At 42.8% G+C, this 17,038-nt stretch overlaps 1 protein-coding gene across 8 annotated transcripts in view; it reads left to right on the top strand.

The window, feature by feature from the left end:
* Positions 1-14,427, top strand: part of TRIM67 (tripartite motif containing 67) — a 41,564-nt gene extending 27,137 nt beyond the window's left edge. For all 8 annotated transcript variants that reach the window (XM_042025195.1, XM_042025191.1, XM_042025193.1 and 5 more), the window contains exons 8-10: positions 100-403; positions 7,312-7,474; positions 8,460-14,427. In XM_042025195.1, the coding sequence (XP_041881129.1) occupies positions 100-403; positions 7,312-7,474; positions 8,460-8,525 (533 nt within the window). In that variant the 3' untranslated portion in view covers positions 8,526-14,427. The remainder of the gene's footprint in view (positions 1-99; positions 404-7,311; positions 7,475-8,459) is intronic.
* The last annotated feature ends 2,611 nt before the right edge of the window (positions 14,428-17,038 follow it).

Here is a 17,038-nt window from a genome sequence, read left to right as displayed (position 1 = left end):
CAAAGGCATAATTTTGTCCTTCTTAGTGAAGTAAAGCAGACAACACTTGGACACAGCCCCTCCTGATACAATCCTGCCTTTCCTTTTCCCCTTCCACAGTGGCATGGTTCACCTTCGACCCCTCCTCAGCTCACAGAGACATAGTGCTGTCAAATGACAACCAGACTGCCACCTGCAACAGCTACGATGACCGGGTGGTCCTAGGCACCGCAGCCTTCTCCAAGGGCGTGCATTACTGGGAACTGCATGTGGACAGGTATGACAACCACCCGGATCCAGCCTTTGGCATTGCCAGGATTAACGTTGTCAAGGACATGATGCTGGGCAAGGACGACAAGGCGTGGGCCATGTATGTGGACAACAACCGCAGCTGGTTCATGCACTGCAATTCCCACACCAATCGGTGAGTGCTGCCTGGGGGCTTTTCTCCTTACAGGCGATTTTTCTGCTGCGCATCAGAGACAGGTGTCTCAGCAAGCCATCTAGTCCAGCTCCCGGCTAAATGTTCTTATTTTATTCCTTCTTAAAAATCACTAGTGACAGTGATTGCACCTTAACAGTCTGTGTTGGTGTTTGTTGTCCTCACTGTTACCAGTTTTTCCCTGAGATCTTGCCTAAATCCCCCCTGCTGTGATTTAAACCCGTTATTGCGTGTCCCACCCACATCAGCAGACAGGAGCGCAGCACAGTGGGATGCAGGACTTCCACATTGCTGGAGGGAGAAAGGGGGTTGACTCCCTTCATTAGGAGGAATCTTGGCTGCAGATTTATACAATAATTAGACTGCAGGTGTTTATTTCCAGTTCTGAAAACTATTAAGGGTTTTGCTGTAGGTCACAGTGAGGCAGATCTGGACACAAGGGCTTGTTTGGCAGTGAGGGCTAAGTAACAGCTTTGGTTCTACTGAGCCATTGTACCAAAGAGCTTTGAAAAGCACTTCAACTAGCACAACCAACTTAGACAGGGTAGGATTTCAGAATATCCCCAAGACACTGTTACCAAGCCTTGCTCTCCCACCATTCAGAGGCTCTGTGTTCTCAGTGCAACTGAGCAGTGGAGAGACACGTTCTAGCTGCAGGTACCTCCAGGGATGGATCACACAGAGAGAACAACTGTCAGCACAGATCCTGTGTTGTGCTGACATGGTTGAATGACTTTCACTGCTCAGGATAGTTACCTCTGCCTAGTGCTGGCTTTTGTTTCATTGTAGTGATGCCAGACTGTGTAGGGGAGACATGGTTAACTTTGCTTGAAGCTCCCCAAGGTATCACAGCAGAACTGCTCTGCTCTCTCTCTGTGTCCCATGCATGAGAGGGTCAGCCTTAGCTGAAGGTCAGCTGGGTACTCAGACCCTTGAGGAGATCTCCTCTGAAGAGAGCATCCTAAGTCCCTTGCTTATTTTGGAAAATGGTGTATTTATATACCTAATCTATCACAATGGGAGGTTGATGTATGAGTAAAGTGACTGACTAAGGATATGTAGCAGGTCTATGGCAGAGCTGGAATCAACTTCTGTTTAGTTTTCTACTGACTGTCCCAGCAGGTCTTCCACACTCACTGTCTCAGGTGTTTTTCTGTTATGCCGAATGATTAAAACAAAGTTTTGCAGTGATTTTTAAAACACTAAAATGCAGGTGTCTCCTTAAAGAGATAAGGTTATGTCAACATGCGCTGTATCCTAGGGTTGGTTGCAATGTCTCCCGTTGAATAGTCCTTTATACAGCGCACCTGTGCTTTAAACAAGTACACTGCAATTGCTGGGAAGTTTTGTTTGAAACATGGTTTGATTTTGCAGTTCATTACAGACAGGTGGAAGAACCCTGCAGCTGGATCAAAAGGTTCTGAAGTCACTTGGATTGTTTTCCATGGCTCCAAAGACCATAGATCATGTCCTAAGACAATACAGAGTAAAATAACATCAGTATAATAAATATACCAAAAAGTTGTCTGTCCCTTTAACATCTTGATTTGATTCAGGGCAGAAGTAATGTTAAGCTGTATTAATTTTAATGCTCTGTGGAACAGCTTATGTTTTCTGGAAAAAAAGCTGGCAACCATTCTGTACACCACTGTCCCAGAAACCTATTTTATGAATTTGGTCCTTGACATGCTCCTCCCGGCAAGCAACACACAAGCTAAGCAAAAGCTGCAGATTTATACATGTTATGCTTCTGGGAAGCACAACAATGGAAACACTTAGGACTTCCAATCATCATGCTTAATCAGGAGAGCGAAGTGCTTTCTGTTGATGGTAGTTTCCCAGTTTTTACCTGATAAAACACAAAGGCGTGTGCAAGGCATGGTTAGACCCATGGAATATCTGTTCAAGGGAAGTATACTCGCAGAGGGCATGTAGTCTTATGAAATCACATGCGCTTCAATGAAATTAGGTCTAGGCATTATATTTTAACTGTGGCAGTCAACTAGGTCAATTTTTTAAACTCATTAGCTGTAATAGTCTTGTGGAAATAGTTATTGCTGCCTATTTGTTTTTCCCCACTGGACACGAGTGCATGACAGCACAGTATCACAATCTAGAGGGAATTCATAGTCAACTTTTAGCCTCTGGGATGTTATTGTGATGAAAGTTACACCTTAGTAATAGTTTCATGCTTCCTAATCTTCGTAAGAATAAATTAGGGTAGTTAATAAATGAGTAGTTTCAAGGATAACCTGAGGTAGAGCTTGAAAGACTAATTTGTGTGACCTGTCACATTTAGAGGAGTTCTCTGTTCCTTTCCTTCATAGCATGCAAAATTGGATCTAGCATGACTTCTGTAATGCTGGAAGGGGCATGAACAGAAGACTGTAATGCATCCAGAAACAGAGGGATCCTTTTGAGAATAGGCTGAGGAAACTGGCTAAGAAATTACTTTAGGGCAGAGATACAGCTTTGGGAGGCACTTTTTAGTCTTCTTGTTCCTGGAAATCTGTGCCTGGGTAAATCATGGAACAGATCCTTCCAGAAGCTATCCTAAGGCACATGGAGGACAGGGAGGTAATTCAAGACAGCGAGCACGGCTTTATCAAGGGCAAGTCCTGCCTTACCAACCTCATGGACTTCCATGATGGAATGACTATAGCAGTGGACAAGGGCAGAGCTATGGGCAACATCCATCTGGACTTCTGTAAGGCCTTTGACATGGTCCCCCACAACATTCTTCTCTCTAAATTGGACACATACGGATTTGATGAATGGAGGGTCTGATGGATAAGGAACTGTTTGGATAGTCACATCCAGAGAGTAGTGGTCAACAGCTGCATATTCAGTTGGAGGGTGGTGACAAATGGTGTCCCTCAGGGGTCCATACTGGGGCCAGTTCTATTTAATGTCTTCATCAATGTCATAGAGAGTCGGATCAAGTGCACCCTCAGTAAGTTCACAGATGACACCGAGCTGAGTGGTGTGGTTGACACACCTGAGGGATGAGCTGCCATCCAGAGAGACCTGGACAAGTTCAAGAACTGGGGCCATGGAAGACTCCTGGGCTTCAACAAAACCAAGCGTACAGTCCTGCATCTGGGTCAGGGCAGTATGGAGGATGAAAGGATTGAGAGCACCCCTGACAAGAAGGACTTGGGAACACTGGTGCATGGGAGGCTGGCCATGATCTGTCAGTGTGCACTTGCAGCCCAGAAGGACAACTGTATCCTGGGCAAAAATTGTCAGAGGGATGGAACATCTCGCCTTTGAAGGAAGGCTGAGAGAGATGGGGTTGCTCAGCCCGGAGAAGAGAAAGCTCCAGGGAGACCTGATTGTGCTCTTTCAGCACTTACAGGGGGTTTAAAAGAAAGATGGGACAGTCTTTTTAGCAGGGCCTGTTGTGATAGGACAAGGGGTGATAATTTTAAACTGAAAGAGGATAAATTCAGTCTAGCTGTAAAGAACATTTTTTTACAATGAGGGTAGTGAAACACTGAAACTGGTTGCTCAGAGAGGTGGTGGATGCCCCATCCCTAGAAAAATTCAAGGTCAGATTGGATGGGCCTTTGAGCAGATTGACCTAGTTGAAGATGTCCCTGCTCTTCACAGGGGGGTTGGATTAGATGACCTTTAAAGGCTCCTTCCAATCCAAACTATTCTGAGAGGTGCTGTGTGCCCATTAACCGGAGGCATTGACATTCGATGCAATAGAACTGTTCTTTGGCAAAGTTCCCAAGAGCAGGACTACCAGGTGCTACAGGCAATACTCCAGCCACTACATGTTTATGTAAAGAAAGAGATGTAAATCACACTGAAATATTTTATACTGAAAAACAACAGGAAGTCAAAATCTAGAGTATTTGCATTTTTGTCTTAAAAGCCCCTTGCAATCAGGAGAGTGTCTTGACTGACTTCAGAGACCTCAGGAGCAGGTTTTTTCATCACACAAATATGCTACAAATGAATGAAAAATGCTGTCACTGGCAATATATATAGTAAAGTTGTTAAGGTGCTGTAAAGATAGCACTTAAAATACTGTTAATGGAGAGTTGGACTAATTATTCAGTTTATTAAGTTGTTCATAAATTGTTAACATCTTTTAAAAATAATAGTGAAACTACTCTTCTTAATTCCTCAAGCCAGTTTGTGCAATCATATTCTGTGCATTGTCCAAGCTGTTACTGAAAGCATCTTGAAATAACAGCCTCTACTGCCACAGGCAGTGGCATTTCTCATGGTAGCCAAATTCCCCTTTCTGTACTCTGACCTTCCAGGCTTCTGCACGCACTTCTGCACTCAGGACTTATTGTTGCATACAGAAATCAAAATGTGCAGGACAAGTGGGATTTACCTCAAAAAATGAAATAAGATTGCCTATCTCCAGAACTGGATTGTAATTTAATGAATACTAAGTATTTATTGAGGGAGTATTGCAACAAAAAGGTTTTATTTTCCTTTTAAATGAAAGGTTATTGGGGTTGTGTGGTGTAGGTGTCATTAAGTAGCTTAAAAATGCATTACAGTAAAGGAGCAGGTTTTTTTTGCATGGTGACACAGGAGTGTACCAAGAGGGAGCAACATCAGTTAGAGTCTCTTGAGCTATTTGGCTTCTTTTACCACAACAACCGAAAGATTATCCTGTAATGCTGTCTAAATGGTGTACATAAGAGTAAGGAAATGCCTTGCATAAGTTTTCTCATAAAACACTCTCCCATCTCTCCTCCTAGAGAAAGAAACCAGGCAAATAGTTCAAAAAGTGCTGCAGTCCTCAAAGTACTGTTCCCAAGGAAAGCACGGGATGCTCAGTAAGGCTGTTCAGCCTCAGAAGAAGTCCAGCCTCCCTGGTAGCAGTGTGGTGAAGAGCTCCTGCCTGTTTCTGCCCTCCCTTAATCTTGCCAGAGCCAGTTGCTCACTGTGGGGAGATGGCGGAGTAGGAAGCGGGCAATCTACCTGCGGAATTCCTGCAGGACTTGGGGCAGGAAGGAAGGGAGAAGGTCCCCATCCTTCTGCTTTGCCCCCACACCCCTGTGGCTCCTGTAGGGGCCTCAGCTGGGTCCTGCCCTTGCCTGGGCTGGAATCTGCAGGCAGAATCTATCTCCTCTTCAGTGGGGCTGTCCCCAGGGGCTGCAGAGGAGTCACTCAATGTCACTGTGCAGCTCACAGCTAATTAGCCCACAAGAAACAAATTAGCTTGTCGTATAGGAAAGAACATCATAATCTCAAAAAGGCAAAGTTGCTGTTTCTGTTTCCCTAAGAGAATAATTTATGTCATTTAAAAGGATGTAATAAAATCCGTTTTAAGCAGGATCTAAAATTTGGTGTCCTACAATCAAAGCTGTTCCCAAACAGAGAGAAAAAAGTAATCTATTTGTAAATAGCTCCAAATCACAGTACTGTTGCTTCCCACAATCTCATAATGAGTTTTATGATTGAGGGCTTTTAATAAAAACAGTCTATATAGTGAGATACTGAGGGTAGGTAAGCGTCTTAAGTTTTGATGGAAAATAATTTACTTTGCAGTTTTGGAGAAGAGCTCAAAGAGAAACCTATTAATGCTTATAGGACTGGAAATCAAATCAAAGGAACCTGAGAACAGTGAATTTTCACGTCTGACGTGTCTCAGAGACAATCCGCGATTCTTAGCTATTACACTATTATTGTTTGAAGAGCTTTAAATGGAGAAGTCAGAACAGTTTTCTGTAATCTACCTTCAGATGAAATGCCACATGCCACATTTAAGTCTGAGGGAAAACAGTTTATGACACCTAGTGGACAAAAGGAAAATTTCTTACCCTGCACTATATTCTTCGTAATCATATTCCAATCCCCCCCCCTTCCTTTTTTTTTAATATTTTGCCTACCTATTGTGATAAATTTTATGATAGAATAGCTTTAATCTTGTGAATGTTGTATGCCTGAGGCGAGTGCATGGGACAAAAGACAGCTGCTTCCTTTCCTGCTGCAAATTATTTGAAATCTGATTTACCCTGGACAAATTGTGTCAGGCTGTAAATCCATTGCAGAGCCCCATGATATTAGCAGAATAGCAGTGCCTGTGGCCAATCTGCATATCTAGTGGATATTTTCACTCAGTGTTCTTTAAAGACTAACCCCCAAGTCAAAGTGCATTAATGTCAAATCACTCAAGCGTGTAATGGCTGACTGAGTCTGTCCTGGCAAGCTCTGATACTGGAGTAGCTCTCAGCAGCTGCTCCTGACACAACCAATTATCACTGGTGTTAATAACTGTGCCTGCGCACTCGAGACAGCTCCCAGTCCTATAGCTGAGCACCTTGTCAGTCAGAAGCTACACTTATGCCTAACGAGCCCCAACTTCCCTTCCTCCCCAAAACCACTGTCTGTTGTACCTGTGCTGGCTCCCTGAGCTCTGGAAATCTGGGTGCCCTTAGAGCATGCCAAGGTGAGTAGTTGAACTGGAAGTCTATTTCTCAAGCTGTTAGAAGGATATTGATTGGAAATGAACACGTAGCAAAACAACTTCCTTCTTTTTCATTTCCTGCCATGCATCACTTCACTATAACAGGGATACTTAGAGGTGCCGTGTCTCCAGGACTCCATTGGCTTGCCTCCCGATTTGTCATTAGCCGAGGGGACCTGTTAGCTCTGGACCCCATTTTCACCTCTTAAATTGCAGTTGCAGGAGAGGTGGATCTAATTTCTCTTTAGGATCCCCTCATCGAGCTCCCATGGTTGTAGTACATTTGCTTCAGATAAAGGTGTGAGTCAGTCATTGCCAAATGCCTCAGGGATAATCATTTCACTGCGCTGCTCCACGCTCCCTTTGCTTAGGAAGGCTGGCTTGTCCTAGAGAGAGCAGCACAGTGTAGCCCTCTGCCTTCACCAGCAATGTGCCCTTTGTACCTTAGGACTGAAGGAGGAGTTTCTAAAGGTGCCACCGTTGGTGTTCTCCTGGATCTGAACAAGCACAACCTGACCTTTTACATAAATGGGCAGCAGCAGGGGCCTCCAGCATTTGAAAACATCGAGGGAGTCTTCATGCCTGCATTGAGCCTCAACCGAAACGTCCAGGTAAATCTTCTGCAGTCCAGCCCCACTTACCCTTTCCATCTAAAGGAGTTGATAGCATCATCTGTAGGTAGTACAGATAGAGGTTCTTTCCTTCTCAGACTTACATCTAGGCTACTCACACTTTTTGGACTGCATTTGACCTTCTGCCTTGCCTGACCAATGTAAAGGGTAGTGCTGTAAAACAAGTAAAAGTACCTGCACACACTAATTCCTGTTCTGATTTTCCTGTGATGCTCCACTTGGAAAGCAGTGTCTCCAAAGTTTTCCCCTGCCAGTTTGATTAAAAACCATTCTAATTCCTCCTAGATCTTACGTGTGGAGATAGTTAACATTGGCAAATGACTGCAGTGTGAACAGCACAGTGGTAAGGAGAGCAAAGGCAGCATAGGTCAGGGAAGTAGTGCAACAGAGAAGACCCAGTCAGCACGTCATTCTTGTGCTCTGTGTAAAAGAGGTTTTTCCTCTTGGAGGAACTGCCTTTAAATATAATGCATTTTCAAGACCACTGCTCATGGCTAGAAGCTGGATGCAGTGTAAGAGAGAACCTGTGGAAATACCCAGGAGCCTGAGGACTGAAGGAGGTCAGCTTAGGTCAGGCAGGACCATGACAGCCATGATGGAACACTCATCATGTAGATGGGCTCCACTGTGTGACCTCTGTCCTGAAGCACTTGGGATCCCTCACGCAGAGGCCCCATCCACCTTGTATCTAGCAAGCAGCACTTCTGGATACGTACAACTGGTGGCTAGATTTGGGAAAAGGTACAGACACCTGGCATCTAGGTCCCAAAGTGTTCAGGAGGGAAGGAGGAAGGAGACTTGTTTATTTCAAGGACTAGATATCATCGCCATTAATAGTCTTGATTTAAACTTGGACCTGCAGTCCTGCAGCCCGTTCCACGTCATTTACCTGCACTTTGCCTTCACAAATGCTCTTTGCTGAGGATGTCTCAGTTTTGAATCTAATGTTATTTCTTCTTTTCAGGTGACCCTGCACACAGGACTGGAGGTGCCACAATCTGTAAAACAGTCCAAGTTGCCCAACAACTAATGAAGTCCCTGTCTGACACTGTGCTGGATTCTGTAAGGTTTCTCCATGTGTTTTGGCACTTTTCAGTAAGTCAGTAAAAAAACATCCTCGTCCCTGACTTAAAACACTGTGCAGCATGTTGCTCACTGAATAATGGGCTGGTTAGAGCCAGGCCACTCCATTTTCAATTTAACAGCCATAGCAAGCACATCCACTGAGCTGGCACCCGACTGCAGATGGGTACTGAACATACCTGCTCTGCGTTGCATACATATGTACTCTCATGTGCACACACACACGAACACATCTGTAAAGCAAAAGGTTAAATGAGTGTATTTGCTTTCCCATGGCTGGACTTGTGCTTAAATATCCAGGATGCTGGAAAAAAAGGGTGAGACTGAAGGACAACGGATGTTGGAGCAGTTTACCAGTAGATGAACTGGATTCCCTTGCCACCTGAAGTCCTTAAATAAAGAAAGCATATGTTTTGACAGCTGAAGTGGAGGTTACATGCCCAAGAATTCCTGGTTGTCAATTACATTCAGGGGCTCAAATGACCATGAATTATTCCTTCTGGCTCTAGACTGCAGTAAGCTATAGGATAATGTCTCCTTAGAATTCAGTGGCAGAACTTACCTTATTATCTGCAACAAGACCAAGATTGGTTCCCAAACACTGCCATGAAATAGTTGGGCTCATTTTAGCTAACATCATGATACAAGCAGAATTCAGATACAGAAAGTAGAAAGAAAAACATCCGTGATACATTTTAGTGTTTGTTATTTAGGCATGACTGTGGAGACACGTACAGAAGAGCTGATTGTGGTTATCAGCACAACTCTCGAAAAACAGTGCAAGGGAGATTCCTTTGAACTGAAATGATAAGAGATTTATTTAAATATGGCACATGCAAAGTCTCCCACATTGAAAAATGCTGCTTTCCAGCCTTGATCCTGATAAACCCTGTGCAGCTGTAGTTCCAATGTAGCTTTGAGATCTGAAGCCTTAATTTTCTATTAGATTACTGTGAGCTAATTAATGTCTTGATCCTAATGAAACACTTGAGAGAGATTAATAGCAGTAATGCAAAACCTGTCCTTAAGAATTTTTCTGGATTGGGACATAAATCTTTTGCAAGACTTGACCAGTGCCTGGCATGTCCCATGAAAATGAGCAGCCATTCCAGGTGTCACAACTGGAGTCTGACTGACAGTGATCTTTGCTCACAGCCATGGCACTGTCACGTGCATGCAGTTGTCAGCAAACACATTGGTTTGCCTGTGTGCTCTGTTTTCTCTGAACCCAGTTAATGTACACAAGTGTGTGTGTGTATAGCGGCAATGCGTGAGGACAAGATGCAGCAGACTGGGTGAGCCCATGACATCCTGGACTCTTGTCACTCTAACCCTATAGAAATGTGGTGCTATCAAACAAGAAAAGCATAAACTCTCAAATCCTATCAATGTACTATTTCCTTTTTTTAAATCCTGCTGCTTATACAAGTTTTCCTCTTCAAGCATACGTATACGCACACGCGTATTGTTATCAGGCATGTAATTATTAAACCTGAAAACAAATATTCTAACCAAAATACAGCTTACTGCTTTGCATTAAAGCACAGCCACAGGACAAACAGCCCAGGCCCGCCTTCAGGCAGCCTGCCAGCCCCCAGATATCCTTCTGCAGGCCCACTGCTGGTCTCTGTCTGGAGCACATCACTCAGCTAGTGCTGAGTGATGGCAGGGCTTCTCTGTGGCAGAGCAGCCAGAATCCTCCCTTGGGTCATCCCATCTCACAGCCATCGTGGGAAGGGGAAGGCAGCCCAGAACAGAACTTGGCTATTGCACAGACACAAAGCACTCTGCCATCCTGCTGCCTCTAACCAGCCAAGCATCCTGTAGCCCACTTCTGCAGAACAGCAGCGCACCTTCAGCAACGTCAAGACTGAAATAGGAAATAAAACCAACAATGGAGTAAAAATCACATACGCTTTTAAGTGAGAAAGCAACAGTACTCCTTTAAAGTCTGGAATGGATTGTATTAGTAAACTTGTAGACAATGGAATGACTGTGCTATGCTTATCTTGGTTTCATAAAGAATATCAAGAGACCAACTGTGTTATAATCTTCGGTTTCATTCAATACCATACGAACTCATGCAAGATTTTCTAATTAGCAGGTCTGTTTTAACCTACCTCAGCTGGAACGCTACCAGACCCCAAATTTCCTCTTGAGTGTGCTCTTCTATGAATCTAACAGTTGTAATCATAGCACTGGCTTTGAGTATTGCCAGTCAGAGTAGTGTATGGGAATATTGTACATAAATTGCACATAGTTTTTTATATTGGGAAACATCCTGTGATAATTTTAATATGGAAGACACTCCACTTTCACTTGAATTAAAAAAGACGGGCATTGTTTGTTTTGGGACAGAACCTTTGTCTTTACTCCCAACCTCTGTAAAGGAAACAGAAATGAATTTACATCTTTCCAATCCTCATCCATGTTTAAAATTAATTCTGAATGTGTTTTAGAAGTGTTTGCAGTACTCAATTTTTGTTTTCATAGTTGCTTTGGTGTCAGTTCCTGGTGTATTATATCTTGAGGAGAACACATTGAGTGACATGTTGTTAATTTCTAATGAATATATGGACAGTAGGTAGAAACAGTGAGTAGAGAAGCTCGGTTTTTACCCTCTACTCATTCTAACATTCACAAAAGTAGGGTAGCTACCATTATAGTCTCTTTTTAACCTAGCAGAAATGCAAATCAATTAGGATGAATACACTTAGAAGTAGGCTACCTGCATTAGTAAGACTACCTTACCCTAGGTCAGAAACTAAACAAAGTGTTTGCATGGGTTGGTTGTGTACACAATCAAGGACTTACATTTGGCATGGCCTGTAGCAATAAACCAGTTATCCTCATAGAGTGCACTCTTGTGACTTCAGCTGGATACATTTTCATAGTTTGATTAACAGAAATAACACTTAAGTAGTTAAAATTACTCTAGGAAACTAACAATTCCACACGTGAATATTTATGCAGAGCATGCAGGGGCCATCTGAACATAAAGAAGAGCAGAATTTTCCCTTTGCAGAACAGCATTAGGTGGGGAAGAGGTGGGGCACTCCCACTGCTCTGCTCAGGCTGGAGGTAGTTTCCTTCTCTGCAGGCATCTTCCCCAAGGTTGATATCATTATAAACCCACCAGTTTGCACGTCCTTCATCTACAGTATCTCTTATGTCAGTTTTTGTTTCCTCCAAATCCTTTCTTTAGGAGGGAGTCAGCCTTTAGTCCTTGCAGAAACTGTGTTGCTGACTGTCCAGGGAGAACACAGAGAGCAGAAGAGTGGCATAGATACCCAGGGGGACCACTTTGTATGCTCTTCTGCCTTTTGTTTCCTCAGAGGATTTCTGCAGCTCTCTCTGACTCCAAGCTCCTCTGGCACCTGGGCCCACACAAAGCTGCCTGTTATGGGACTCTTCAGCTCCTAGAGGCCAGGTTGCTTCTTACAAGCAGGAGAGCAAAGCCTTTTGCACTGGGATGAATCCCATCCACTATGGTACAGAGCCCACACAAGGTAGCTGTAAATTGACTAATGTTTAAAAAAACCCCACCAAAACAGAAACAGGCCCTCCCCTTACTAACAAAACAAAGCTTGACTTCTGCATACGCCAGTTTGGAATCCTAAACAGCTGCAAAATAAATACAGCAGTAGAACTTTCTGTCCTGCAGAGCAGCAAAGGACTCCCAGTTTTCACATATCCCTGGGAGCCCCAACCTTAGCCTTTTGTGACCCTTCTTCCTGGCTCTTTCCTCTGCAAATTTCCGTTAATTTCAGGAGCACTTCAGACTTCCCAAGGCATGCAATGCTATACAATTTTCACTTCCTCCTTTTCCCTCATCAACTTGAAAAGAGCTCACAAGAAGATCTCTTAGTAAGACTTAATGTCAATATAAGCACACACATAGCTGACAATCCCTTGCTCCTTCTGCTGTGGAAAGGTATGTACTATAAAATAAATGTCAGTGAGGACAGTAGCATACTGTGATGTATTACAAATTTGGAAAGCAATTTGGCTTCTGAAAACAGAAAAGATAGGCAAACAGCACTGTCACCTCCTATACTTGCCTATGCACTTAAGATACATAGAGGAAAATATATTGGACTGAACAAAATAAATAAAATAAGCATGAGCTTACATATATCAGAGTTTAAGAGGAAAAGTATTAAATGTAATTTATTATATGCATAACATTCCATCATGCTGTAAATAACGCCATGATAGTGTATTGCTGTAGTTTGTTCTTGGCTGGTGATAGAGTTCTGTGGTCGTGCTGTGTAAGTTGTTTTTTAATTTATTTCTTTTTTCCTCAAAGCATAGTTAGTAAAGATGGCAGAGAGCACCCCATACTCTGGTTTCTGAGTTGTCCTAGAGCAAGAAGAAACGTGAGACGCAGCTTTTTTTTTCTTTCTTTCTTACATGATAATATTTCTTAAACAAGGTAAGAGAGATGAGATTAAGGCTAAGCTGCCACCACCACTGTATGAAAAACACTGTGTTGGCAACTGCCAACAAGAGGCAGTGCATTTCTGGACCACAGTTCAGATCACCCGTCCCTGTGAGAAGGGGTGCAAAATTCCACAACCTGGTAACAACAGCAGCTTTCTGGTGCCATCTAGTATGTCCTTTGGTCACAAACAGAAAGATGAGGAAGGAGAGATGTTAGACCTTATCTCAGGCCTTACCAGCTTTGCAGCATTCTGCTTAAATAGCAAAACCAAAAAATTCAATTTTGAACCAGGCAAGATAATATGAAAACACCAAGCATCTTGGCTAGATCAGCTTTGGAAGGGAGATTAGTTACAAATCAACCACATTGCAAATGCGAAGGGCACTTGTCACTGAAAATTACCAGACAAAGATGGAGAGTCTTTTTTTTTTTTTTTCTGGGAAAAAAAGGCGAGCTGCTTCTAGTTTTTACTGACAGCATTTCTGGTGATTCCTCTGCCCAGCTCTACTGAACGCTGCATACACCCAAGCAGGTAGAGCAGCAGCCTGAAGCACAAATCCATCATCAATAAGACACACTTGGTCTTCTCAGGTGCAGAAGCCCATATGCAAACCTCAGAGAGTAGATGTGTGGGGCTCCTGCATCTTTGCACAATACAGGAGACAGATGTGTGTTTCACTGACAGAGGCACTCAGCAGCATTTTCTCCTTCTGTTAAACGACGTTTTTGTTATATTTGTTATTGCAAACAGTTCCAAGCAGAATTAATTTAAAAATTATTTTTAATGCTAATTGGAGAATTTCTAACATTTGCTTGTGAAGCAGTAGATAGAAATATTCCTGAAGCCTGATTGCATTCCTTTATCCTCCACCTCCCTTAAATGTTGTCAATAAAAACACTAACCTTTCTAGGTAGCATGGTGAGAAGACATTATGTGATGAATACTAAAAATAAATGCATGAGGTAAACCTGCTGTTATTTCTGATTGTTATATGAAGCATGAGTAACACTAATTTAAATGTTGGCAACTAAAAAACTGCAAAGGAATAAGATAATGGTGTTCAATTCTGGTTAAATGAAAGACAAGAAGTTGTTTCTGTCTTCTTAACTACATTTTTTTTCTTTACTGTCATTTCCCATAGCTTATATGAATTTGGAGCTGGTGAAATATACATCTCTGCTATATGTGTCTGTCACCAGATCAAGAGGAAAATACAAACTTTTTATAATTTTGTACCTGTAGCAAACGTTTGTATTTTTTGAATTAGAAACAAACTGCTTTTTGTCTTTTGGTCCAACTAAAACTTTGTGTATTATTACTATTATTACCCTTTTGAAAAACCTGACATGTAAGTTTATGCTGTTTTACAGTTTCTAAATAAATTCTTATAACATTGCCAACAAATTCAGCATCAGTACCCTATTTATTATTACAAATTATGATTAAAAAATATTATGCCATTATGTAGATGAGGCATTCATACAGTTTGCATGCCTATCTCCTGCTGTTGATACTGCTTTGTTACCACAGCCAAGAATAAACCAGTAAATGGAGAACGGCAAGAGTCCTTCCTCAGGGCAACCATCTGTGCCTCAACTTCAGACATACCCTGATTCAGTGCCATGAAACACCTGTTTCTCAGCACCACTCCGTTACCTCTGGCTCATGTTGGTTACAGAGTGCCTTGTTGCAGTCACTTAGCTGTGACCCACCTTAGACACTCTGGGAAATCACCCAGCCTCCAGCAGTTTCTAACACTGGAATAAGCAGAGCCTGGAAAGAACTATGGCATCAGTAGGATCGTATTGGAAAGCCCTTTGGGTAGAAGTCAGACTGGGCAGAAAGCTTGTCAGGGCAGGGAGGATGCAGCCTTTGTGAGATTGCCTTGGAGCTGCACACCTCTATGAAGCAGATGGCCTGTGAGGGACTCAGCAGCGCTACAGAGGCAGCACACTCAGCATACACAGCCCCTGCAAAAAGGCACTCGCAAAGCTACACAACCTTCACAGATGTCTGTCAGTAAGGCAGAATACAGCACTCTGACACAGCGACAGCAGCACCAGGGTAAGAAAGAGGAACCCAGCCAAAACAATCACAGGTAAGTACAGGCAACAGTATGGAGATACCATCCATCACAGCCTTTCTTTTTTTCTCCTGCAAAAGACACAACTTGTCGTCAACTCCTTTATGGCAAAGGGGTTGACTGGGAGAAAAGATCATCACATGTGGCTTAACATGTAGGGAAACAGGGAATAAAGATAACTGTAACAGGAAAATGCATGAGAAAGAGAGCAGATAAGGAGAAATCCTTGAATTCTTCTTTATACCTCATTCCTTTATGCAACTGCAAACAGAGAGCAAAATAAATTGTGCTCTGCTCTCCTCTCTCCTCTTCCCATAATCAATCTGTTATTCAGTCAATACTGGCTTTCATGTACCAGCATGTGCTCCAAAACCAACACAGCTTGCTGTCTGTACACTGACATACTCTGTTAATCACCAACACACACCAGCCCAGAGAAACACTAGGTTCAACAGGTTCTCAGCAGTCTGGTTTGCCAATGTTGATACGTCTAGTAACAAAGCAGGACTGAAAGTACCACGTTTACCTGAGCACAGCATTCTACAAGAATGCAGCATGCCCAACTCAAATCGCCTTGGAGACTTGATGCGAAAAAACAAACGTTATCTCCATGAAACAGAAGCCTTTCATAATGCATATACACAACATTAAAGTGTGAAAATGCAAAACTTTGAATAAACTTTTCCTTCCCCCAAAAACTTTCATGTTCCACTGTCAACTTGGCATTTCAGTTTTCAACTTTTTAGTTTAAGAACTGATTTTTTTCAACTTTTTACAGATCTTACAAGCTTGACTGCAAAAATTAGATGCTCCATTCTGACCAAGTTTCACTCCCAAATAGCTTTTGGGAGCTGTGGTGGTGGAAAGTGAACACTTTGACTTACCAAAGCTGATGGAGAACATAAAGCCCCACATTATATGCAAAGTGAGCTGAACCAAACTTTATCAAGAAGTGAGCAGTGAAAACTAAGCTAAGGATTAACCAGGAATTGAAAGATACAGGTTACCCTACAACATCGAAAGCTCATGTGTTGCCTGAACAAGTCTTGCTGCTCTGTACTAAGTTCTGCTTAGTGGTTACACCTTCATATGCTGTCGGGATTTGACATTTCTCTAATGTTAAATAAGCCATTAAGTCCGTAACCAGACAGGAATCTTAATTCCAGTTTGAATCTGCAACCAATACTGAGTAAGAAGAAATCAAATTATGCAATTATGAAATGTGGTAACAGCATTTAGCAACCAAACTCTGCACACCCCTCCTCTTCCTACATGGCTCCAGAAATACTCCCTTCTGCTTTTTATCTGGCACTTGATCCCTCCAAGCCCTCTCCCTCCTCTTGGTCCTCTCTGTGCTGGCAGAGCACTTCTCCAGGACCTCCAAGTAAGGTGGAAGGTGTGGGGGAAGCAGCATGCAGAAAGCATCCCTGTTTGCGGTGTGGCTCTCCCTATCCCAGACCACTTTTGCATCCTGAGAGGGGAGCAGCTTCTGATGCTGCTGTTGTATTTACCTGCTGCAAGCTGACACAGACCTCAGGGTTAGGGATCACCTTGCTCAGGCTCCCAGCCCACAGAGGTACCAGTATACCTAGAACAAGTTTCTGCAGTAAGGGCTGTTTTCCTTCTCATGTACACATCCTTCACTGCCAGACCTGTTCCAACAAGCTCCACATCTCCTTACAACACAGAACAAACTCTGTTATTTAAGTTATGCTTATTTTTGTCTCCCCCTAAAATACTGAAGTTTCTTTTGTTTTGGAAGAGTTACTAATCATTGCCATTTCTAATGGATGGACCTTAAAAGCAACAAAACAAAGCATTTAGCTACAGAGGACAAACAGTGTTCTTCCAGAAACACCAGACTGCTGAAATCCAAATAGCACCAAAACACAGTTTTGGCAAAGATTTCGTAGAAAAGCCTTGAGAGGCATG

Source organism: Corvus kubaryi, unplaced genomic scaffold, assembly GCF_017639235.1.
Source record: "Corvus kubaryi isolate FWS band 111438036 unplaced genomic scaffold, C.kubaryi_AGA036_p1.0 37266, whole genome shotgun sequence".
Classification (NCBI taxonomy): domain Eukaryota; kingdom Metazoa; phylum Chordata; class Aves; order Passeriformes; family Corvidae; genus Corvus; species Corvus kubaryi.
The sequence above is the reverse complement of the archived record's forward strand: the minus strand, read 5'-3'. Positions and strand labels throughout refer to the sequence as shown.